At 39.4% G+C, this 23,285-nt stretch overlaps 4 protein-coding genes across 6 annotated transcripts in view; all 4 read left to right on the forward strand.

The window, feature by feature from the left end:
* rps9 (ribosomal protein S9) overlaps nucleotides 1-3,464 on the forward strand; it is a 145,282-nt gene extending 141,818 nt beyond the window's left edge. The window contains exons 1-5 of one of the 2 annotated variants that reach the window (XM_063879312.1): nucleotides 983-1,060; nucleotides 1,960-2,072; nucleotides 2,180-2,302; nucleotides 2,472-2,658; nucleotides 3,204-3,464. In XM_063879312.1, the coding sequence (XP_063735382.1) occupies nucleotides 1,976-2,072; nucleotides 2,180-2,302; nucleotides 2,472-2,658; nucleotides 3,204-3,381 (585 nt within the window). In that variant the 5' untranslated portion in view covers nucleotides 983-1,060; nucleotides 1,960-1,975 and the 3' untranslated portion in view covers nucleotides 3,382-3,464. Of the gene's footprint in view, nucleotides 1-982; nucleotides 1,061-1,955; nucleotides 2,073-2,179; nucleotides 2,303-2,471; nucleotides 2,659-3,203 lie in introns of those variants that run through there. The other variant, XM_063879313.1, reaches the window with a different exon arrangement.
* A 295-nt stretch (nucleotides 3,465-3,759) lies between these two features.
* mboat7 (membrane bound O-acyltransferase domain containing 7) lies at nucleotides 3,760-10,346 on the forward strand. Of its 2 annotated transcripts, none has more exons than XM_063879634.1 (9): nucleotides 3,760-3,914; nucleotides 4,949-5,028; nucleotides 5,385-5,514; nucleotides 6,120-6,246; nucleotides 6,334-6,490; nucleotides 6,903-7,098; nucleotides 7,283-7,435; nucleotides 7,587-7,763; nucleotides 8,041-10,346. In XM_063879634.1, exons 2-9 carry the CDS (start codon nucleotides 4,953-4,955, stop codon nucleotides 8,444-8,446), a joined length of 1,422 nt encoding a protein of 473 aa, XP_063735704.1. In that variant the 5' UTR covers nucleotides 3,760-3,914; nucleotides 4,949-4,952; the 3' UTR covers nucleotides 8,447-10,346. The 2 variants fall into 2 exon arrangements, with proteins under 2 accessions (XP_063735704.1, XP_063735705.1); XM_063879635.1 differs by having other exon boundaries at nucleotides 3,761-3,914; nucleotides 4,946-5,028.
* A 541-nt stretch (nucleotides 10,347-10,887) lies between these two features.
* Nucleotides 10,888-18,139, forward strand: tmc4 (transmembrane channel-like 4). The gene is made up of 16 exons (XM_063879731.1): nucleotides 10,888-11,089; nucleotides 11,292-11,478; nucleotides 12,034-12,182; nucleotides 12,570-12,719; nucleotides 13,334-13,419; nucleotides 13,681-13,826; nucleotides 14,285-14,432; nucleotides 14,557-14,715; nucleotides 14,810-14,967; nucleotides 15,585-15,711; nucleotides 15,937-16,034; nucleotides 16,199-16,382; nucleotides 16,552-16,682; nucleotides 17,145-17,300; nucleotides 17,452-17,530; nucleotides 17,674-18,139. Exons 1-16 carry the CDS (start codon nucleotides 11,035-11,037, stop codon nucleotides 17,743-17,745), a joined length of 2,085 nt encoding a protein of 694 aa, XP_063735801.1. The 5' UTR covers nucleotides 10,888-11,034; the 3' UTR covers nucleotides 17,746-18,139.
* A 250-nt stretch (nucleotides 18,140-18,389) lies between these two features.
* Nucleotides 18,390-22,539, forward strand: leng1 (leukocyte receptor cluster (LRC) member 1). Its single transcript, XM_063879732.1, has 4 exons — nucleotides 18,390-18,978; nucleotides 19,869-20,060; nucleotides 20,510-20,817; nucleotides 21,292-22,539. Exons 1-4 carry the CDS (start codon nucleotides 18,847-18,849, stop codon nucleotides 21,509-21,511), a joined length of 852 nt encoding a protein of 283 aa, XP_063735802.1. The 5' UTR covers nucleotides 18,390-18,846; the 3' UTR covers nucleotides 21,512-22,539.
* Nucleotides 22,540-23,285: the final 746 nt, after the last annotated feature.

Raw genomic sequence — 23,285 nt, forward strand, 5'->3', positions numbered from 1 at the left:
ATAAAAGCACTTGATTCAATGATACTGATTAAAGATTCATTTAATATTTAATGGAAATATGATGAGAGAGAAGATGGGACAACATAAATAGAATATAAAAGTACAGGGGCGTCGTGGACTCCTTCGTTGAGTGGTGTGAGCTCAACCACCTGCAGCTCAACACCGCCAAGACAAAGGAGTTGGTGGTGGATTTCCGCAGGAGGAAATCTACCCCCACACCCATTTCCATCAAGGGGGTGACTGCCGACATTGTTCAGGACTACAAATACCTGGGTGTTCACCTGGACAATAAACTGGACTGGGCCAAGAACACTGAGGCTGTGTATAAGAAGGGCCAGAGCCGACTCTACTTCCTGCGGAGGCTCCGGTCCTTCAACGTCTGTAACACCATGCTGAAGATGTTCTACCAGTCGGTGTTAGCCAGTGCCATCTTCTTTGGTGTTGCGTGCTGGGGAAGCAGGTTGAGGTCAGCAGACGCCAACAAGATCAGCAGGATCGTCAGGAAGGCTGGCTCCGTCCTGGGGGTCCAGCTGGACTCTTTGCTGGTGGTGTCTGAGAGGGGGATGCTAAATGATAAATAAAGCTTCTTGAATCTTGAATCTTGAATCTTGAAAACAGGACTGTGTGAGTGTCAGTTGTATCCAAAAGAATGGCACAAAAGTTGTTAGAAAAAGGGAGGAAACAGATAGAAAAATAAAAAATACTTGTGAAAAAGATAAGTAGTACCAGTAGCAGTCCAGGTTCATTAAAAGCAGTCATGTTGATCATGTTTTCTGAATTGAGAGGCCTGGTGGCTGGATGATAAAAGTTGTATATCCACCAGGTAAAAGTAGCCTACGTTATGATACTCAGGTGTATCACTATGATTCATATGTATCATTACCTTTTGTTTTTAGATGTGTTTTCCTTTTTTGACCAACAGAGTGCAATAAGACCAATATTGCTACTTCCGTTTGGGCGCAGAGGTGCATCCTGGGATATGCAGTTTGTGCAGTGGCCCTATAAATAAACGGGAACTTCCTTTGACGGCCTCTTTACTTCGCTGGCCTGAGCGATACAGGTACGATCTGCCACCTCATGCTCCCACACATCACAAACACACAAAATTAGGCATCTTAACTACACAACTGTTATGACGTAGTTGTAAGAAATGTAGTTTTATATGTGAACGTTTTTATAGATAACCGACGTATGGATTTGTAACTGTTTCATTGAAAAGCATATTCGGCTAAAGCTAAGCTAACGGTAGCTTATCACATACAACAACGTGGTGCGGTGCAGCTGCGGCCTAGTCGTATGTAATAAATGTCTGCCTTTTTTAACGCGTATTTACATGGTTTCTTCTAGCAAACTCATTACCTAGCGTAGCAGATTTTAGTCATTCATTTACAACAGTATTGCGTATGGCTATGAACTGTAAGGAGTGTACAGCTTAGTGGTGCAAAGTTACTGTGAAAGTGTTTTGATGCTTTGGAGTCTAACGGAATCAGAATACTTTTATTCGTCCAACAGAGGACATTTTTCAAAACAGCAACTTAACCCACAATAAATGTAATCTATCATTCTTATTTGTTTCTATCACTCATTGTGAATTACTTACTATTAAAGCTGATATGGCACGAACTTCCATATTGCATGAATTTGGAACTAGGTTTACTCAGGCTGATGATTTTTAAATCACATTCTCAGATTTTCTGTGGTGTCAAGAATTCCTCGTCAATGAAGCCTGCAGTAAATAAATTGCAAAGCCAATCTAGATATTCAAGATTAATTAATCTGGAAACTAGCCAGCCACAGTTTTAGTTTAATCAATCATGAGAATTTATAAAAATGTGACTTTTTTTAAAGAAACACCTGTGTATTTACAATTTAATTTCAAACTGGTTGAAATTATTAATTGTGATTGGAATTAGTTGCATAATTATACTTAACTTATTATGTTGTATACTTTAATTACAGGCACTTATAAGCCGCCATGCCCGTTGCCAGGAGTTGGGTTTGTCGCAAGACTTATGTCACCCCCCGCCGCCCCTTCGAGAAGACCCGTCTCGACCAGGAGTTGAAACTCATCGGTATGCTGTGATATCATATCAATGATATTTAAAAACCAAGTCACGGTTCTCTCTTAAGAACTACACAGTACTGAACTTGACTGTTTACTGTCCCATCTTCTTTCTAGGCGAGTATGGTCTGAGGAACAAGCGTGAGGTGTGGAGGGTCAAGTTCACCCTAGCCAAGATTCGCAAAGCTGCCAGAGAGCTGCTCACTCTTGATGAGAAGGACCCCAAGCGTCTGTTTGAAGGTATGCAAAATGAATTTCTTTGCATCTTTTCGTGTAATGGCCGATGATTACTTAATCAAATCTCAGACTTTCTGTGGTGTCAAGAATTCCTCGTGAATGAGGCCAATTGTTACTTTGCTAAAATGGCCATGTGTGTGTTTTGGATTGTAAATGGCTCCCTATTTTTCAGGTAATGCTTTGCTCAGGCGTCTGGTGAGGATTGGCGTACTCGATGAGGGTAAGATGAAGCTCGATTACATCCTCGGTCTGAAGGTCGAAGATTTCTTGGAGAGGAGGCTGCAGACGCAGGTCTTCAAGCTTGGACTTGCCAAGAGCATCCATCATGCGCGTGTCCTGATCCGCCAGAGGCACATTCGGTAAGCAGCAAGGCTCCTGGGGAAAAATGTCAGATAATGGTACTCAAGTCTTATGGGACTCAACTCAATGCTTCCTCTTTCTTCAGAGGACCATCAAGTTTTAACACGCTCGACTGAGAGCAGTTAAACTTTTCAGCAAGGTCACTTCGGTATCAAAACCGTATACCTTGTCAATAGATATTGCCCAGAGCCAATCCTGCCACTGAAGGCTTAGGCTGTGCCACTGGTGTTGTGGCTGTCTGGTAAGTTACGGGGGATTGCACCTCGGGCAATTGTTATATTTACAGTACACCTTTTGCTGTACAAATCACTCAGGCTGATGATTTAAATCACATTCTCAGATATTCTGTGGTGTCAAGAATTCCTCGTAAATGAAGCCTGCAGTAAATAAATGGCACCGCCAATCTAGATATTAAAGATGAATTCATCTGGGGTCTTTGTCTTACAGTTGGATTTCGTGTCTTGTTAAAACCAAAGTGGAAGCTGCCAAAAGACTATTGTAATGTGTTTTCTAGAGTCTAACTCCTATTTGTTTGTCTCTGCAGTGTGCGAAAGCAGGTGGTGAACATCCCCTCCTTTGTGGTTCGCCTGGACAGCCAGAAGCACATCGACTTCTCCCTGAGGTCTCCATACGGTGGTGGACGCCCAGGCCGCGTCAAGAGAAAGAACGCCAAGAAGGGCCAGGGTGGAGCTGGAGGAGCTGACGACGAGGAGGAAGATTAAAAAGGATGTCATCCAGGCAGTGTGTTATCTTAATGCCTGTTCTGTCAACATTTTGAATAAAACTGTTTGGTCTGACCATAGAACTGAGTTGTTGCACTTTTTCCCCCTCTTGAATATTGGCTTTAATAAAGTCTATATTATGTCATTAAGTCAAAGCTTATGCTGCTTTTACCTCATTTTCCTAAAATACAATCAATACATATATTTTTTTATTAAGAGCACGGTTAAAGAAATGTGGTGTGTTTGGGGAAGGTGATGCGCTTTCGCTTTGCAGATATGTGGCACATTTATCCACTTCCCCCTCAAATTAGAATGGTACTGTCCAAGGTTGTGTAAACCTCCATGATTGGTCGATGTGTGATGACGCCACCGCGTAGGACTGACCCATTCTAACTAGGTGTGCAAAGTGAGTTCAGGGAGGGCACGGAAGTAAATGCATTTCGTGTTAGCGGTGTGAATGGATAGTTTATAGGTGTAACAGGATCTGCAAGGGACTGGAGTTATTTAAACGTTGCTGATTTAACACTATCAATGTAAGTAAAACCTTCCAAATAACGCTTGCTTGCGCACCGGTCGGTCACCTATCTACTAACGTTACGCTGAGGGTTTAGTTTTATATCTCAATGCTAACGCTACAGCCTCATACAGTAAACCCAGACTGGAATACAGCCTGTTGGTGTTTCCTGCTCTACATTTAACACCCATTCCCTGCTGTCTACATTTGTAATCTGTCGATGTATTAAACAGTGGCTCTTTGTCCTCGGGCTTTGTAGCTGTTCCACGTAAAGTTAACTGGAAGTAACGTTAGCTTATAGTAAGACAACACGTCAGCTCTGAGCTGATTATGTCCCAAGCAAATGAAAATAGTTATTCGGGTTGAATATCTCATTTACAGTTCATGAACACGATAAAGAATCAGCTGTATTCCCCAGTTTTCTCCAGGGCTTAAATACAGACCTGAGACTTGGTGTTACTGTGTACTGTCACAAACATATTCCTCCAATTGAAACCTGGATATGTTTCCATGTGTTATGAACACACGTTAAGTAACTTTGGCTCATGGCTGTCCCTTGCATTCAAACTCATTATGAACACTTATATTCGACCTTTCAAAATAATGGTACATGGTGCTGCAACAATGTTACAAGTGCTTTTGCACAATTTACCGGAAATGACTGTAATTTTGAGATTTTTAAGATTTCGGCTTCCTATATTGTGAAATACACCCTTATTTTAGAATTTAATTATTTCGATACCCATTCGGAACTGTCTCTTCCTGTGTACAGTTAAACACTACATTATAATGTAAAACAAACACGAAATTCCCAAGATAAATGGTTGACAAAAATGAATGTTATTAGGAATAAGTGATTTTGAATTCATTAGAGTCGATTGCAAAAAGTATTACCACCACAATGCAATCTTATGTAATCTACCACTACCACATCTGTAAAACACACTAAAAGACATGATCTGTTGATATGTTTCTTGGATACAGTCACTGAAAAATAAGAAATGATCATCTATTCCAAACTCAATTCACTGATCATTGCTTTTGTTCCAGCAGAGAAATGTCTCCCGATGAGCTGGTTTACTTAGGAATCCTCGCAGTCTCCATCCCTGTTGGGTTCCTCTTCCGTTACCTCAGTGAGTATTGTTGGTAAATAGTTGTATTATGACTCATGACCATGTTAATTCCAAATTAATATTTTAGTTTTATCTTTTAAAAGGCTACATTTTGCATTGTGTGACAGGAAGTTATGATTTTCTATTGCTCAAATACATTGGGTGGCCAAAATTCAATATCGTTTGAACATTTTACAAATGAGAAGGGCTGCTCTGCTTCAGCTGTAATCCTCATAAGGATGCCAATGATCTTATATATTTTGAAATGTGTCATTAAGGATACTTACCAACTTCTTTAAGAACAGTTTTGGACCTACTGTTAAGGATAAATTAGGTTTTTGGACTGTTTTATTTAAAAAACTTTGCTTTCACTTCAGGTCCTCCTGTGAAGCAGGGGGCAGCTCTTCTTCTGGGCCTGTCTGTCGCCATCATCACCTGTCAGATCCACACCCTCCACTCTCTGGTGACGGTGATAGGAACATGGATTATTATAAAGATCAGCTGGCGGTGAGGGATGAGCATACATGCTCTTCAGACAACTGAAGAAGCTTTTAGCTCTGCATACACTGTTGTTTGCCTACAGAAGTAGCAAAGACACAATATATTTGCATTTACGTTATGAGGTAAATGTTTATTGGCTTTAGGATAATGACAACCATATCCAAACAAAAACAGGAAGAGAAAAGTACTCTTTATATAAAAAGTAGTTTGCTTTTGATTGCAGTAGATGAAATGCCAGATGATTTGAACAACCAGAGTAACTGTGAAAAGGAGAACCTTTGTTTTTTCTTGTTTTTGAGGAAAACAGACAGTGATCTGATTGTTAATGCCAACTATTATAGAGCTTAGAAAGGCCAGTGGGGGACAAAGTTATCTAAGCACTTTGACCTACATATACACCTAGATGTTTTTGTGTACAAATATCATATCAGAATAAAAAATGCATTTGCAAACAACTAAATACATGAATTTAATACTAGTCTAATTTATCAATGTCTTATTTCAGCAAATGCTGGTGCACAAATGGCACACAACCAGACAATAGCCTTAAGATGCTGAAAGTGCAGACGTGAAATGTGAACTCCAACAATACATCTATTTCTGTCCACCAGGCATGCCCCAGCATTGAGTCTCGCCTGGAGCTTCCTCTACCTCCTCTTCTTCCGGCTGGTCACTTGGTTCGGTCTGCCACCCCCAACACCTTTCGCCAACGCCATCCAGCTGCTTCTCACCCTGAAGGTACAGAAACACGTTCAGATCCATCAGAACAAAACACAGTGTTACAGTTTGTGCATCTTTGTTGACTCTTATGTATCTTTACCTCAGATGGTGAGTCTTGCAAATGAGGTGAACAGCTTCCACATGGAAAAGAAGAAGGACGTGAGCTCCTTTGCCAAGTCTCCTGTCATTGGTGGTCTGTCGTCGGAGCCCTCCCTCTACAATATTCTGTCCTATAGCTACTGCTATGCCGGTATAATGACGGGTAAGTCTGTGGAAACTTGTTACACTCAAAATCTTCTCTGAATACTGTTGGAAGGAGGAAGTTGTGTCAGTTCTGATGTTAAAGTGAACGTTTGTAAATGGAACATCATGTTTGTGTGTGAGCTATATTCACGTTGTTCTTGGTGTTCATTTGCTTTTGCATGAATTTTAACAGTTGTCTCTTTTTGTCTCACCCCGTGCTTCTTGTCCTTTATTATGTGAGTCCATATTGTTATCAGTGTTATTTACAATCTACTCTTTTTTTGTTTTCTTACTCCATCTCCTTTCCAAACACACTTTCCTCCACTGTTTCCTTTTGGGTCTTGCATTATCTTTATCATCTATTTTTTGTGTATCACTGCCTTCACGACACCACCTTCATTCCTTTATCTCATCCCTCCATCTCCCTAAAGGTCCGTTCTTTCGCTTCCAAACGTTTGTTGACTGGCTGAGGCAGCCAAGCCCGCAGACCCTGCCCGGATGGGTGCCGTGCCTGCAGCGTCTGAAGTTCGTTCCTGTCTACGGCGCTCTGTTCATTGCGGTCAACTCTGTCTTCCCACTCTCCTACGTTCGCACAGACGAGTTCCTGGATGAAAACTTTTTCTTTAGGTATTGTTACAATTCAAAACTGCCCTGATAATGTCTTATAAAATAAAAGAAACAATGTTAATTCTAGGAGTTTAGGTTTATTATTTAAGCATCTATGCATACTTTCATGGATCTGCTAAAAGTGCAGTAATTGAAATGCTTAGAAAAGAGTATGAACAACGTACTTTTCTCTCCCTATCACCAGGTGTTTCTACATGATAGCAGTGTTCTTCGTATTCAGGATGCGTTTCTATGCAGCGTGGTGTGGAGCTGAGGCTGGTTTTATCAGTGCAGGTCTGGGCTGCTATCCAGAAAAGGCGCTGTCCAAACCTGGAGGAGGACCCACTGTCAACTACAGGTACTTCATCATTGGACTAACTAGTATACTAAAAGAGGATGCATCAATATTTGTGTATGTAATAAATTGTAATTGCATTGCTGTTAATCATCTTGGTCTGTAAAGAGTTTATGTTTTTGCTGTTGAAAGTGACTTTTTCCCTCTTGGCCAGTCCTGACCCCAGCGCAGAAGAGACATATGACTTCAAAACCATCCAGAACATCGACTGCTACAACACGGACTTCTGTGTGAAGGTCCGCCACGGCATGCGTTACTGGAACATGACCGTGCAGTGGTGGCTGCATCACTACATCTACCCCAACGCCCCCTTCAGAGCCTACGCCCTCAGGTAAGGCCTTATTAGTCCAGCAGGTTCTGCGTATTCCACAGGCATGAATCCCAATGTTGTGGCATTAAATGATCTTTAATCTTTCATTTAGAATATATTTGCAGGGATGTCTGTGAAGCTGCGTTTAAATCAATATTTTATATAAAATAGTCACAGGGTAGAGCTTATTTTTGTATACTCCTATAATATTTAAATACTTGACCAACAACAAGCATTAAATAGTGTCTTGTTTCATCAGTTCAATAAAACATCTCGCATGTTTGTCTGTACCTCTCAGGGCCGGCTGGACCATGTTCATCAGCGCATACTGGCATGGACTTCATGTCGGCTACTACCTCTCCTTCCTCACCATCCCTCTGTGCATCGCAGCCGAGTCTGCCATGGAGTCGTCCGTCCGAGCTAAACTGGGTCCGTTTGGTCAGAACATCTTCGACTGGGTTCACTGGTTCTTGAAGATGAGGGCGTACGACTACATGTGCATGGGCTTCGTGCTGCTCAAGGCCTCTGACACCATCCACTACTGGACGTCCATCTACTTCGTCATGCACATCATCGCCGTCGCCTGTATAATCATCGGCAGGGTTCTGAAGGGAGGAAAAAAGGAAGGAAGGAGAGCGGACAAAGAGGAGAAAAAAGAGGGAGAGAAGATAGAAAATGTAACAACGGGAGAGAAAACAGACTAAATGGAGGTACAGAAAAGAACTGGTTGGATATTTTTTGAGACATGACATAGGGTCACTGCAGGATTGTCCAACATCCATCGCACCAACACTCACCTTACAAGCAACAAACCTCAAACAGGTCCTATAAGATCTCTAATGGGAACATGTCATGAAAAATGCAGTAGATTAGACGAGAGTGTGACGAGTTAGAACTGGGCGAATTCTTATTATGTATATAAAGGTACTGTGAATACTGGGAGAGGAATGTTTGAGCTCAATGAATGTTACTTTTGTAGTGTGAGTGGTAGCTGGGCTGTGGAAAGTTTATTCACTCCCCTCATCTGAGCGCCTGTCTGTACAGTAAATGTGCTTTTGTTTCACAATACCATTCCGAGTTTAAATAAACTGTAATGCTGTTTTAAAAACACTCAGTAGGGTGAAGCAAACAATAACCAAACAAGCCTCGTAAGACCTGATAAATATTTAAAAGAGGAGCAATTAAATGTAATTAAATTGAGTTTCCATAACCAACAAAACATTCCAGCAGCCCTGGGTTACAAAACGTTTATATTGGGGTACAGCACGGAAAGATTTTGATGGGAAAACATGACAGTGTCATTATAAGGGTTATATAAGTTTGCTGATTTATTTATATTGCGGAACAGAATAATCCTGCTGCCCTTTGGCTTCCTAAACCATCACCTTGACAGTTTTTGATCTAAAAAAAATGATGTTGTTGTGATACAATGTAAACCTTACCAGACATCTCCTACAGATTACATGTGTGTCGCTGCCTGGTTACTTTAAACTTCTTTAAGTGATTTAGATTTTGGTTTCCAGTATTATAATGTTCCTCATTTTATTGCCTGAACACCTTGATCCAGAGAATTTAAATGTGTTTTTCCTCAGTGTTTTTCTGCCTGTAACTGTGAGCATATCAGGAGCATCTGCACTGACGTCTCTAAAGCATCTGTTGTGTCTGCTAATGAGTGTTTGTAAGATAGCAACAGTCCATTCACTGCCAAAATGTCTGTACTGCCATCGTGGACCATTCAGGGTTGGGACCAAACATTTGATACAACAGGTTTTCACATGACAACTATAAGCTGCCAACGTAGATCATGAATAACAGCACAGCTAGGGCTGGGCGATTCGGTGAAATCAACTTCACAGTGATGACTAGAGAGGCGTTTGCAGAGCTCAGGCCTCGGGCAAGTTTGCATAATGAAAAAATAAAACTGTATCCACCTTGTGATACAAATCTGCTCCGTCATTTAATGGGTTCTTTCTTGGCACAATGCTACCAGTAGTTTCAACAAAGTCTGTATTGATAAATAGCACCATATGAAAACTGTATGCAAACTATATGTAAAATAACCTAGAAATATTTATCCGGACAGCAGGATGGTTTAGAAGACTCAGATTTCATGGTTATGTGTTCACAATCCACTGCTGCCGAAAGCTGGTAAATGAAGGTATTGATTTATCGCCCAGCCCTCACCTTCATAAACTGTGAACAGTTGGAAAAGAGAGTTATTTCACTCACTCCTGTCTCAAACTGTGTGACAACAACTGTGTCTTTGTTTTATATGTGCATGTCTTAGAGCACGAGTAGAAATATATATTATCTCCTAATGTCATTTGTTCTCCACGTTACCTGGAACTGAGATCATTGGATCTGCAGATGTATTTTGTGTCTTGCCTTTACCCTCGATGTGCCAAAACTCATCCCTTGTAGAATTATTTTTCTTTTCCTGCACAAGGATGATTGTGATTTGTAGTCGATCAATTGCCTGCTCACTTCCAGACTATTTATTTAAGCCTTTTGTGTCTTTTCTTCAGCTCCCCATACTGCACCTGCTGCACTCCATGCTCTGTAACAGTGTTTCTTGTGAAATACACCTCAGCTTTTCCTCCACAATGCTAATGTCTGGCCTTTTTCTTTCTTTCAAGTCTTAAGTTTTTTTGATGATCTGTGAGTGCATAAGAAACTTGTGTTGTCAGTGAGATAGATCCAGTAGAAAATGCTTTTATACATCACTTTTTTTTCAGCTGTCAAAATGGGAAATCATTAACTCTACGGAAAACACAAACACGCCTCTTAGTTACATCACAACAGTGATCCAGTGCTTTCTTTGAGCTATAAGGAATTAGCTGAAATGGAATTTATAATATTAAAATATACATAAATACAGTTATTATTATTATTAAGTACACATATTAAGGATTAATTTGTTCCTATCACTGCCCACAATTATAATTTATCCAAATAATTCCTGAATTACACAAAAAAATAACAAATTATTTGAAATGTATCCTGTGTTCTTGCTGTATGCACATTTTCTTTTGGCTGGTTTTTATACCATGCACACTATAAATGAATGGTAACCATCACATTGGTAATAAGGGGTTAAGTCATACAAGGAAGTACCTGTGTGGTCATTTTCAAAGGGAGTAAAGTCCGTGAGAGAAGACAACAGTGAAGGGTTTCCTGGTTAAGCAGCATTTCCTCATGAGGAGCTGCTTTATTCTGGATGTGTTGCTGGTAAACAATTAGATGTGGTTACAGAGGACAACATTTAAAGCTTGTGTTAAACTGCATCAGAGAAATGGCCAGATCACCACAGAGACAAAGCTCCAGAGAGGAGTACGACTATACTGAAGGTATGTTTTTTTTCCTTCTGATCACATTAGTCACATATTAGTTTGTTTGTTTAAAAACCGAATCACTTAAATCCATTTCTGAACCGACTGAATTTTTAAAGATCTCTCATGATGAGAAATCATCTTTGAATCTGGCTGAATTTGAGTTCTGAGTTGAGTAATGTTGCTTATATTATTTGTTGCTGTTTTTATGTACTCTTAGAGTATGGTTCCCACAGTGACCAGCAGTCACTGAGGTTACGCCGTGTTCCGTCTCGAGTGTCCAATCAGAATCCCCCTCAGTTTGACTGGAGCTCGCCCCATGAAGAGGAAGATGAGGAAGGCAGCAGTGGACCCCCTCGAGACCTCAGGGCCACTCCTCTGCCCATGGCTCTAAAACGAGCTATGAGGTGAAAAAAACTGCTTAAAAATGTTTTATTGTTTGTTGTGCAAACTATTTATTCATACTTATATAAATGTGAATTATACGTGGCTGCTATGACAGAAGTAAATTGTTAACAGAACATGCCAGATGTCTTAATCTGAGATATAAAGTGATCATAGAATCATTTTTCTCCAGTCTCCTTCCTTCAGTCTCCCTTCATTTAATTGTTTTTCTCCCCTAAACCAGTAAACACAAAAAAAGGTTTTTCCATTTAGTCAAACATGTCAAACCCCCTCCAAAAAAACAGTCCCTTTTCTGTTTACTGGTTTATCAAAGGAAGAAAATTGAAACAAAGTTGCACAGACAGACTGCATATTTTTAGTGAAGGGGAAGCTTTCATATCTAAATATTACACATCTAAATGTGATAGAAATGTCATGCATCAATTTGAAATAGTTAAGAAGAATTCATAGCAAGTCCATATTTGTCTGTCAGAAAACTCTTACAGACCTATTACATAAATAGTATAATTATTATCACACAATGATTACATACCTTCAATGCAACTTTGCTTTTGCAGGCAGATTCAGCAAATGCGGGTGCCTGTGGTTTCCAGCAGAGAGTCATGGAAACGGAAAAAGGCCAAATCTCTGCGGAAACTGAAAGAGAGCGGCAGAGGATTTCTATCCTTTTTCTCTCTGTGGAGCAAGACTTTGCAAAAGATCGGAGGTAAACCTTTGAGCTCTTATTTCAGGACTACAGATCATACTGTAAATGTACTTCTTGCACAATATGGTTATATTTAAAAATTACAATTGCATTAAAACATTTGTTTGTATATATTGTCTTATATAGTACATCAATCCTCTACACACATATACACTTATATTTGTACAAACAAGGTATAATAACAAAAACATAGAAACACATGTTAAACAAGTGAAATATATTCTGTAAAGATCCTCATCTATAAAACAAAATGTGCACTCTATCCACCATTACAAAAGGCTTGTTATGTTACATACTTTATAATGTCTGTATTCAATAAGCGACATTTGAGATCAGTCATTACATATTTTGACGTAAAAATGAAATCATGACCCTTTGCACCCACAGGGAACTTCGGAGGTGGTGTCCAGTCTTACTTCCTGTTCCTGCGGTTCCTGGTGGTGCTCAATTTTGTTTCCTTTTTACTGATTGCTGGATTTGTCCTCATCCCCAGCATCGTCTTCAGATCTGTCGGCTCCAAACTTATTAACAGCACAGGTGAATAATCGTTCAGGCCGTCAGATGGCTCAAAACATTTCATTTTGTATTTACTTCAGGGGGTAAATTATGTTTTCATGGTCCTTCATTTCCCCTTATTTCCTGAAAATGAGGCACACATTTCTTATATTTATGGGAAGCCTTCTCACAGTTTGATGCAACAGTTTCCAGGCAACAGAGGCTCTGAGGCGTATAGTGCGGTAAATGCAGAGAGAAAGTTCAAGCAGCTGTGTTCCCCTCAAGAAAATAAATCATGTCAGCGGTGCAATAGCAGAAGATCTATTATGAAAACAAAACCTGAATACAAACGTGATTACCTTTTGTAAGGTTCATTTGCAAATGTATGTAATCATGCACAGTCAAATAATTACTCTAACATTAAAATGATTTGATTATTTTTGCCCTCCGTCATTTTCCAAGAGAATGTGACACAGTTACACAAGAGCAACAGGAGAGCATGTAAGCAGCTTTCCCTCTCCCTGTATTACTCTTCCTATTAAACGTTAGGAAGGCATAACCTACATGTTCAGAGAGGTTCAGGGAAACCTATAGAAATGCTATAATCTCTGAGAATGCAGAAATAGTAAAGCTTCCCTTTTTTCTGTGTTCTCCAGGTCCAGAGGCATGCATGGAATATGACCCTAATCCTCAAGGCCTGGTGGTGTTCTATAATTACTTCCTTGACTTACTTTCAGGAACGGTGAGAAACTGCAGCATCACGTTGACCTTCAAAGATATGAGACATGCAGAAACTAAAGCAAAACTGATACTAACTGACTAACTGATAAGATATTAGTGTTTGTCATTACACCTTTAGCTTTAAATCTCTGACACAGGCCCAAAGGATTAACAATATACTGACTCCATATATCAAGAGCAGCAACAATAAAACGACTCATTGATCAGTCCCTCAACAAAACATATGTTGATTGACAGTGAGTGTCCTCTGCTCTGTGTTCAGGGTTTCATGGAGTATTCATACCTGTTTTATGGCTACTACAACAACACAATGGTGGAGGACGTGAACTTCTCCTACAACATCCCGCTGGCCTACCTCCTCACCGCCGTCTTCTACTTCATCTTCTGCCTCATTTGTATCATAGTGAGGTCAGTCACAGAACAAACACATTCAATATTATAAATCAGTATTATAGAGATGCAGCCTCTCAGGGGCAAAACACACTTCATAGTTGTTAAGCATAATTTAATTGTTGTTTTAGTTTGAGTCTCTCTTGATTGAGTCTTTATAATTAATTTGTGCCAATTGGAAGTTAATTAGTGTCTCTTTGTAGTTTATTTGTCGTCATTTTGAATGTCTTTGTTGTTGTTTCCTGTATTTGTAGTCATTCTTTGTAACTTTTGTATTCATTATTTTTAGTCTTTTTGTGTGTCTTTGTGAGTTTTGATAATTTTCCAGGTTAAAATAGGTCTTTTTGAGGTACATTTTGTATGACACTCTCATCAGATCAATCAGTAAAAATAAGCAGCCTCACATCAAAAAGCCTGAGTTGAGAGATCAATCCCCTCGACCCTCTGCGTCTGTTTCCTGCTGCGCTTTCATGCAGGATGGGTACTGCGGCTCGAGTTGTCGTGGCAACGGGAGTTAGCACTGTGGGCAACTACAGCATGATCGCGTTCACCAGCTGGGACTACGGTTGCCTGGGAGACCGAGCTACCAAACTGAAGCAGAAGAACATCCACTACGGGCTGCAGGTCAGAGGGGAGCTGTCCCACTTAGCGGGATGGAGGAATGTGGTGTTCTCTCTGCAGCACTGCTTTGCATAATCATTCTCTGAGGGCGTTCACATGACCCCTCATCTCTCTCCTCGTTTCTCAGGTGGATCTGGAGGAGGAGAGTATGAAGAAAAGGGCAGCCACTCTGACTTTGCTTCAGAAAATTGTCTTATACTCTCTACGTGTTTCTATGTGTGTTCTTTCATTGGGGCTCATTATAGCAGCCTTCTTTGGCATCTTTAAGGCCACAGAGTTCAGCCAGGTAAATTATCTCAAACACAAGAATAATTATGTGTATTGTCTTAGGTCTGAAAGTTTTTGGTGACCTTTTTGGTTTCCATCTCATTGCCAAACAGAAAAACAGTTTGCAGGGAGGGATCCTGGGTTTGTTTTTTGAGTATCTGCCTTCCATCGTCATCACCGCCGGAAACTTTGTGGTGCCGCTGCTATGTGACCAGATCGCCCTGATAGAGCGTTACGCCCCCAGCAACACCGTCATAGTGGCACTGTTAAGGTTCGCACTGGTGTTTCTGTGAGAGAGAGAACTTGTTAGAGAATTTGTATTTTATTATAATCGTAATTAAATCCCTTCTATAAACAAAAGGAATGAACATGGGGGAGATTAGGGCAAAATGTGTCAAAAAGCAATTTTATAATCATCATATATTAAACATATAAGCCTAAATTAGCATTAAATAGTCAATGATGTACAATAACATGAATAATACATCTACCAAAACCTGCTGTGAAAGGCGCTGTCATCCCGACTCAGTAGTGAAAGAAGTACCTTACTTTGTACCACTACAACATGTGGAAGTATCCTATTGTATGTAAAATCTGTCATTCAGAAGATTATCAAGTAAAAGTAAAAAGTATAATCAGAGTTTCTAAAGGGTAAGAAGAAGAATCCGAGGGGCCATGTTATGATTATGGAGTGAGACAGAAGAAAAGACACATTTTGTAAACACATTTCATTTTTGGAGTCATTTAACTTCTTTGGACCTCAAACGATTACGTTACTTTTTAACAATATTTGAAACTAAATCCTCCTTCATGTATCTTCAATCTCCTCACTTTCAAAATGCAGAATCAATATCACAATAGTTTTGATCATTTCTCCTTCACGTGTAGGTCAGTGTTTCTTCGGCTTGTGAGTCTGGGTGTTCTCCTCTTCACCCTGTGGGGTCAGATCACCTGCGACGGGGCTGAAAATACGGGAGATTGTAAACTCTGCCAATACAACCATTTAATTTACCAGGTAATACATGTGAATTATAATTATAGCTTTTTCTTCAGAAATATAATCAAAGGTGTCTCCAAGCTAGACAACACCTTAAAAAAAAAACATAAAGAGGGACGGAGAGACAAAGGTTAAGTTAAGAATGTGGGAAACACCAACGATCCCAAAAGAAGGTTAATTTATAACATTTCTAACTTTTAAAAACAGGTTCATTTTTTGTTTATTGTTTGTGTCAACATGTAGTGCTGGGAAACGCGTGTAGGACAGGAGATGTATAAGCTGACACTGTTTGACTTTCTCATCAACATCGCTGTTCTCATCTTAGTGGAGTTTCCACGCAGGTACAAATCACTGTGTGAATTTGTCTAAAACTATCACTATCATTTTTTGTCAAGAAAAATGTGTGACTGTACTGTGTGTGCGTGTGTGTGTGTGTGTGTGTGTGTGTGTGTGTGTGTGTGTGTGTGTGTGTGTGTGTGTGTGTGTGTGTGTGTGTGTGTGTTAGGATGGTGGTGGACAACTGGTCCAATAAGCTGACTCAGTGGGTGGGTCGACAGGAGTTTGTGGTTTCCGCTAACGTGCTCGGGCTGGTTTATGGTCAGACTGTGGTTTGGACTGGAGCTCTGTTTTGCCCTCTGCTGCCGCTGATCAACACCCTGAAGTTTATCCTACTCTTCTACTTCAAAAAGGTGAAGATTTTGCTCTAATTAGCATTGTTGAAGTTGGATTTTCTTTTCCAACTTCCATGTAGTGTAAGCCACAACCGGTCTTGTTGACCTGGAGAACAGAAAGATGTTCACCAATTCTTTGCATATGTTTTGTCACCATCCCTGTCTACTTTCCCATTTTTCTCCTCAGATCACACTCTTCTATAATTGTCGGCCAGCACTGAAGACGTTTCGCTCCACCACCTCCACTTTCTTCTTCCTGGTGGTGCTCCTGTTTGGCTGGGGCCTTGGCACAGTTGTCATAATTTACAGTGTAGCGGAGTGAGTGCCTGTTTATGTTTTATTCAAGCAGCCTTCTCTTAAAAACCAAACAAAATCAAACAATTTATTTCGAGCTTCTTCATGCAAATATGGACACGAATAATAACATGCTGCCTTAGATAATGGCAATATTGATGAAGCTTAAATCAACATTATTCACTATAAAAAATACAGTATTTTAGACATTAAAGTACCTTCGAATCTCACTTTGAAGTCTGATTTCTACCTTTATTCACTTTAACAATCATAACATATTATGGATTATGGATGAACAGATTATTGATCATATAATACAGTTAAAGTGGACAAGGTAAAGGTTTGCAAGAGGAATAGAAGGATTAGCTTTGAAGAAAAACGTATTCATGGCACTGCTAGAAACAATAAATAAATATGAAATTTTAAAAAAGTATCAAATGTTTTTCCATGTCACATTACATTGTGTGTTTCCTTCCCTCCACCCAGGATCCGTCCTTCAATGGGTTGCGGCCCTTTCAGTGTTTTCCCCAGCATGTGGTCGATTGTGCCAATGTCTTTCCAGAAACTCTCCATTACTTCACAGGAGTTTCTCTTCTTCATCGGGTCCCAGTCATTCTCCATCCCTCTGTTTGCCTTATCTTGGTGAGTCAACTTTCTGTATGAATATTCCCTGGCATATTCTGTACTGTACTTAACCTAAATATAGCTTGCAGCCTATATCCTACCTTCATATTTTATGGCCCTTTACTGTCTATTTTATGATGTTTAATCACAACTCGATCCTCCCTGGCAGTGTGGTGATGTGCTATTTTGTGGCCTTAGCCTCCGTCTATGGAAAAAGCGTTGCCTTGCTAAGAGCTCAGCTTAAATTGGTAAGTTGGTTACATGTAACTGTATGGCATTTAGTAAAGCAAAGACTTACATGCTCTTGAACTTTGACAATTAGCAAGTTGGTCTATGTGATTTCCTGATATGCACAGGCGTACTAATGCAACAATGGCTCTTTTTCTTTCAGGAGGGACGTGACAAGCAGTTCTTGGTAAAGCAGATTGAAATGCTGAGCCAAAGCCAGCATATACTAAATTAGACAGCAGGAGCATCTCACTGAACATAGTGTATGAACCATGTGGTTTGACTAACTGCTAAACATGAGAAAACATGTTGAGGCATCTGCAAGGACTCTTTGAACCCTGTATGTACATTAAAAAAAACCCCGTTAACTCCTTTTATCTGGAGAACCATTAAAAACTGGACATTTTCAGCACTTCTTCCAATATCTCGAAAATTGCAAGGGCATTTATTTGCATGCAGTTGATGTACACAAATGGTAGATACAACTGTGATTATAAATTATGTATAAAATAAAATAAAATCAGATGTGTGGTAGACAATGATGTAAATATCTGAACTCAATGTAGACAAGAATGTTGTATATGTATATGAATTATGAGTAGTAATAAATACAAACAGTTTGTTAAAAAGTAAGTAAAAATATACAAAGGTAAAGCGACAATAGCTTACAGCAGTGTATGATTAAACTACATAAAGTCAGGTATAAATGACAGGAAAAGAGGGCGTTTGTTGTTATAAATGCAAAGTTTCATTACGTTTGCTTATCCATGCAAACAGAAATGCACTGTATGTGTTTTTGTTCCTTTCAAACTTAAATCAGAATCAAATCAGAGGAGGTATAGCCCCCTCTAGTGTCACAGGTGTGATGTTTCAACAAGGTGTAATGTTTACTTCCTGTTTGGGTCTACTTGTTCCTGTGGGCTACATCTGGCAGCTAGCAAGAGCAACTCTCCTCCCTGCTATTTAGAAACAAGTTAGTTTACCTGTCTGTTTAAGTTAAACTGTTCAGACGACTAGTTCATTTTGATGAAGCGAATTAAATGTCTTTGCTCGCTGTTCCGTTCAATATAAACGGTAACGCTATATTAAAAGTAGCCACCAGGCTACCGTTAGCTTAGTTGCAAAAAGCCAAATACCATTAACGACACCAATTGTGGAATATCTACTTTTTCTGGGTTCATATTTGGCAAATTTTCTGTCATGCTTACTTCCGTTCTACCTGTAGATATAACTGTAATGGTTTTATGAACACATTTAGTGTTTGGCCGTGCTTATTCCCACTTCTAAGCTAGCTAGCTTGCTAGGTTTACTTTTCGTACAGTATCGACAGGCAACAATGAACATCCTCCCGAAGAAGAGCTGGCATGTTCGAAACAAGGATAATGTCGCTCGCGTGCGGAAGGACGAGGCCCAGGCAGCGGAGGAGGAACGCGAGGCCAAGCGTCGCGTGGAGCGTGCTGAGCAAGAGGTGACCCCATGCATATTTAAAGAGACTCTGGTGTTTGGTGATTTCTGTCATGATGCTGATACTGCTAAAGAGTAATGAGTGGTTACTTCCTGTCATGATGCTGATGCTGCTTCAGACTGATGAGTAGTTACTGTGGTGACCTCAGAGCTGAGCCTCAGTGTGACCCAAACAGTGACAGTTCAAATTAACTCCAACAGCATTAACCGCTTTTGTGTCTTCATTATAATACACGGTTGATCACTCAAATTACGGTATCCTAACTTCTTCAACAATGTTCGCAAGTTCACAATTTTTCAGAATTTCACCCCTCATTTCATTAATGAAAATGAAAGTACAAGGGCATGCACATATATTCAATATTGATGAATCTTTGAGTATTTTTAAGATTGCTAGATGTAAGGAAAATGACAGTTGAATGCCACAGTAATAATATACCTTGAAGTCATCAGAAATATGTTAAAGTTTACTCTGCCTTTCTGTTTTATTTAATCTACAGATCTAAACAGAGTTTAGTGGAAATTTGTTTCATTAGGTTTTAAATGAACAAATTAAACATTTACCTTAACAGAAAAAGCACCAGTGGAAAAAAGTAAATGTGCAATTTTCTACTTTTAAAGACTTTAACTTGTGCCAAAGCAATACCAACATTGTTGTTACTTCTTGTCATCTTTTTATTTCCAATTGTGTCATCATAATATTAATATATGCAGCATTACTCTTGTAATGCAGAATTTGTACAGTATCTTTGTAAAATACTACAAACAATAAGGATGAAAACTCCCTGTCGAAGCTTTAGTTACAGCGCACAGTGGATTATGACGATGCATTATAAAGAAGCATTTTATATTTTGAGTTTGGATGTAGAAAATAACAACTCTTCTTCTGCACAGGCTCGTACAGAATATCTGAGAAGCAAATCCCGAGCGGCTCTCTCGTCAGTGGAAGAGCAGAAGGCCGATGAACACGATGATGTACGAAGTGGAGGAAGTGGAATCCTGGAGCATCTTAATCTTTTCCCCTTGGAGGATTCGTCAGAGAAGAAGGGGAATGAGGAGTATCTCAAAGATAAGAAAGATGAACAGGTAACTGCTACTTTTTCTGTCCCTCTCACAATGTTTAATGTGTTGAGATGTTCGGGCTACAGTTACACTTTTGTCCGTTGAACTTTAATCCCTCAGACATTTCAAGTTGAGCTGGCATATTGGGTCGGATATTTAAAACCAGTGGAAGCAGTCAGCCTCTTGTTGTGGTCAAAAAGCAATATATATATTTTGGATGCAGGCTTGACACATCAGCCATACAAATAAATAAGAGACACAGACTGCTATTTCAGACTTAAGTGTTAAAATATAATGATTTGATCTAGTTTTATAAACTCATACCGAGTTTAGCAAAAGGAAAAGTTAATCAATGTACATTTCTTTTTTATATTTCTCTATATTTATTATACAATAAAGCATCTGTTGGAACTTCTTTCACTACACAAAACATTTTGATTTGATTTTTTGTTTCCTTGGCGCTTTTTCTTCAGGAGAAGCAGGAACGCGCCATTGGCTTGCTGGTGTCTCTGGGACCCCAACCAGGGACTGAGGTCACTCCATGGTACATGAAAACCGGAAAAGAAAAAGAAGAAGTAAAAGAAAAAGAAGAGAAGAGAGAAAAAGAAAAGAAAAAGGGACTGAGTGAAGAGGAAAAAGAAAAGAGAGATCTCAGATTGAAAGACAGTTTAGATCCACTGAAAGACATGAAGAAAGCACTGGCTGTAAAGGACAGAAAATACAACTACGGCAAGAAAAAGGAAAGGAGAGACAAAGGGGAAAGGAGGAGCAGTGGAGAGAGGTAAGAAGATACATTAAACTTGTCACTTAAATTTGTGTTATATTATAATTAGTCATATTTATTAGTGGAGCATCTGATATAATTTAGAAGATTGATTTCAGACCAGCAGCTCAGACTCGTCATAGACATGGTCTGCATGATTTTTCAGTTTTTGCTGTTTCTTCAGTTTTACAGGGATAGTTTAACGTTGCGAGAATTCAACTTATTTGCTTTCTTTGTGAGATTTAAATGACAAGATTGATACCGCTCTCATGACTGTACCATGAACGGTCTACACTGAATATTTAGCTAAATCTAGCAGTTAGCTTAGCTTAAAAACTGAAAACAGGGCAAACTGCTTGCCTGGCTTTGTGCAGGGAGACCGTTTCCTAAAAGGTCATTTGTTTGTAAGGTTGTAAATGTCATGAAATTAATAAAATGTGATGATGTGATCTATGGAGAGACTAAAAAATGTGTCTATCCTGTATTTTGCAGCTCCATAGAAAGGTTACGTGCTGAGCGTTTACAGCGGGAGGCTGAAGAAAGGAGGAGAACCCAGGCGCTGCTCGACCAGAGGAACGGCAAAAGGAAGGAGCCCGGGAGGGAGACGATGGAGAGAGAGATGCCGTACAACAGTGCATACTTCCCTGAACTTGCCCGAAAGCGTCAAAGGCGAGATCGAGATAGCTGGAGAGATGAAATATTAAAATCATGAACTATGTCTAAGGAGTGTGAACTGTGATGAATGGTTAGTGGAGTATTGTGACCAGTTTGTTTTTCCAAATGATGAAAACAGAAACAGAAGTTCACCTAAAATAATTCTTCATCCCCAGAATGATAATTAGTATATCTATAACTCACTCTTTGGGACCTTGAATTCTTAAAGAAAACCATTTTTTTAACATGCCTCCACAGTGAATAAGAACTTGTGAAAACAGAGAATGGTCTGGATGATTTGAAGTAAATGGCGGTCGAGGTAAACGATAGCCAAACATACTTGTCAAAAACTCAAACAACACTCATACTCTACTTCACAAACGCGTACAATTTCACTTACACCTAACTAGTTAAGATTTTTACACCTAAACGGTATCATCCTTGCACATTGTTTTTAGTGAAAATGCAATATTGTTAGACACAGCCCTCATTTATATCGAGTCATTAAGAATTGTCACTGTATTTGGATTCTTTGTTCCTTGTGGAGGCGTGCAAAAAAAGGTTCACCCATTCATGGTAACAGAGTAAGTCATTGATATACTAAGTGTACCTTTTTAAAACACAAACCTTGTAATGTTATTGTCAGAAAGCTAACAAAGTGGCCATTTCGAAGACTTTTTATTTATTATTGTTCACCCAGAAAATCAGAGGTCAGGTTCAGTTACATTTACCTTTCTCCCCTGCAGCGTTTCACTCATGATCACGACAGCAGGGCAGATGGTTGTCATCACAGGGGGCTTATGGCACAGCTCTTGGCAAAGAAAACACAGTGGACAACCGTTAAAAAGATTCAAACTCTTGCTAACATTAAAGATGTTGTAAGATATTCCAAAATCAGCACTGAATTAACTGGTCTAGTGGTGAATGAAAGAAACTGTAACCAGAAGAGCTGAAACAATTAGTCCAGTAATCATTTGGTGAAGAAAATCTCTCTTAAGCTAAATGAACGTACACTGTATTACTTCATGCACAATGTATAGGGTTTTGGACTGTTGGTCAAATAAAGCAAAACATTTCAAGATGTCACACTGGGCTCTAGGAGTTTATAATGGACGTTTTTCTCTGTTTTGAGACAAAATATTCATCACAATAATTTATTATTAAACATACTTTTTAGACAGCTCTAGATCGGATCATATAGCATGTCTGCCATAACAGTTGATGGTTTCAAGGTTTCAAGGTTTCAAGGTTTTATTTGTCATATGCACAGCAGATACAGCGTATATGTTGGCAATGAAAATCTTATGTCGCGTGCTCCTCCAACAAACATAAGATTTTCATTGCCAACATATACGTAGATACATTTCATTGTTTAAGATTTCAAAACACAGTAAATTATTTTTTTAATTTTCTGAATTAAATGCAGTCCTATGTTTGTGCAACAGCAGATAAAAATTGATAAAAAGAAAGAAGAGGTGCAGTCAATTGTAATTATACAATTATTGTTATTATTTATTAATAATAGACAAATAATAGACACGTTGCACCCCAAAGACCTCATATGAATACTGAAGTGATATTCAAAAGATTAAAAATTCAATATGCGATCAATATAAACTCACCACACACACACACACACACACACACACACACACACACACACACACACACACACACACACACACACACACACACACTACATTGCCTCCCTGTGGGAATATTATCACAGATGTATTTTCTTCTTCTCTGGGTATGAAGCTGGACCATGACAATGCGCGCCGTGTTTGTCTGACGTAGGCTGGCGGAGGAGAAAAACACAGACACCCCTCCAC

This window comes from Eleginops maclovinus, chromosome 3, assembly GCF_036324505.1.
Source record: "Eleginops maclovinus isolate JMC-PN-2008 ecotype Puerto Natales chromosome 3, JC_Emac_rtc_rv5, whole genome shotgun sequence".
Lineage (NCBI taxonomy): Eukaryota > Metazoa > Chordata > Actinopteri > Perciformes > Eleginopidae > Eleginops > Eleginops maclovinus.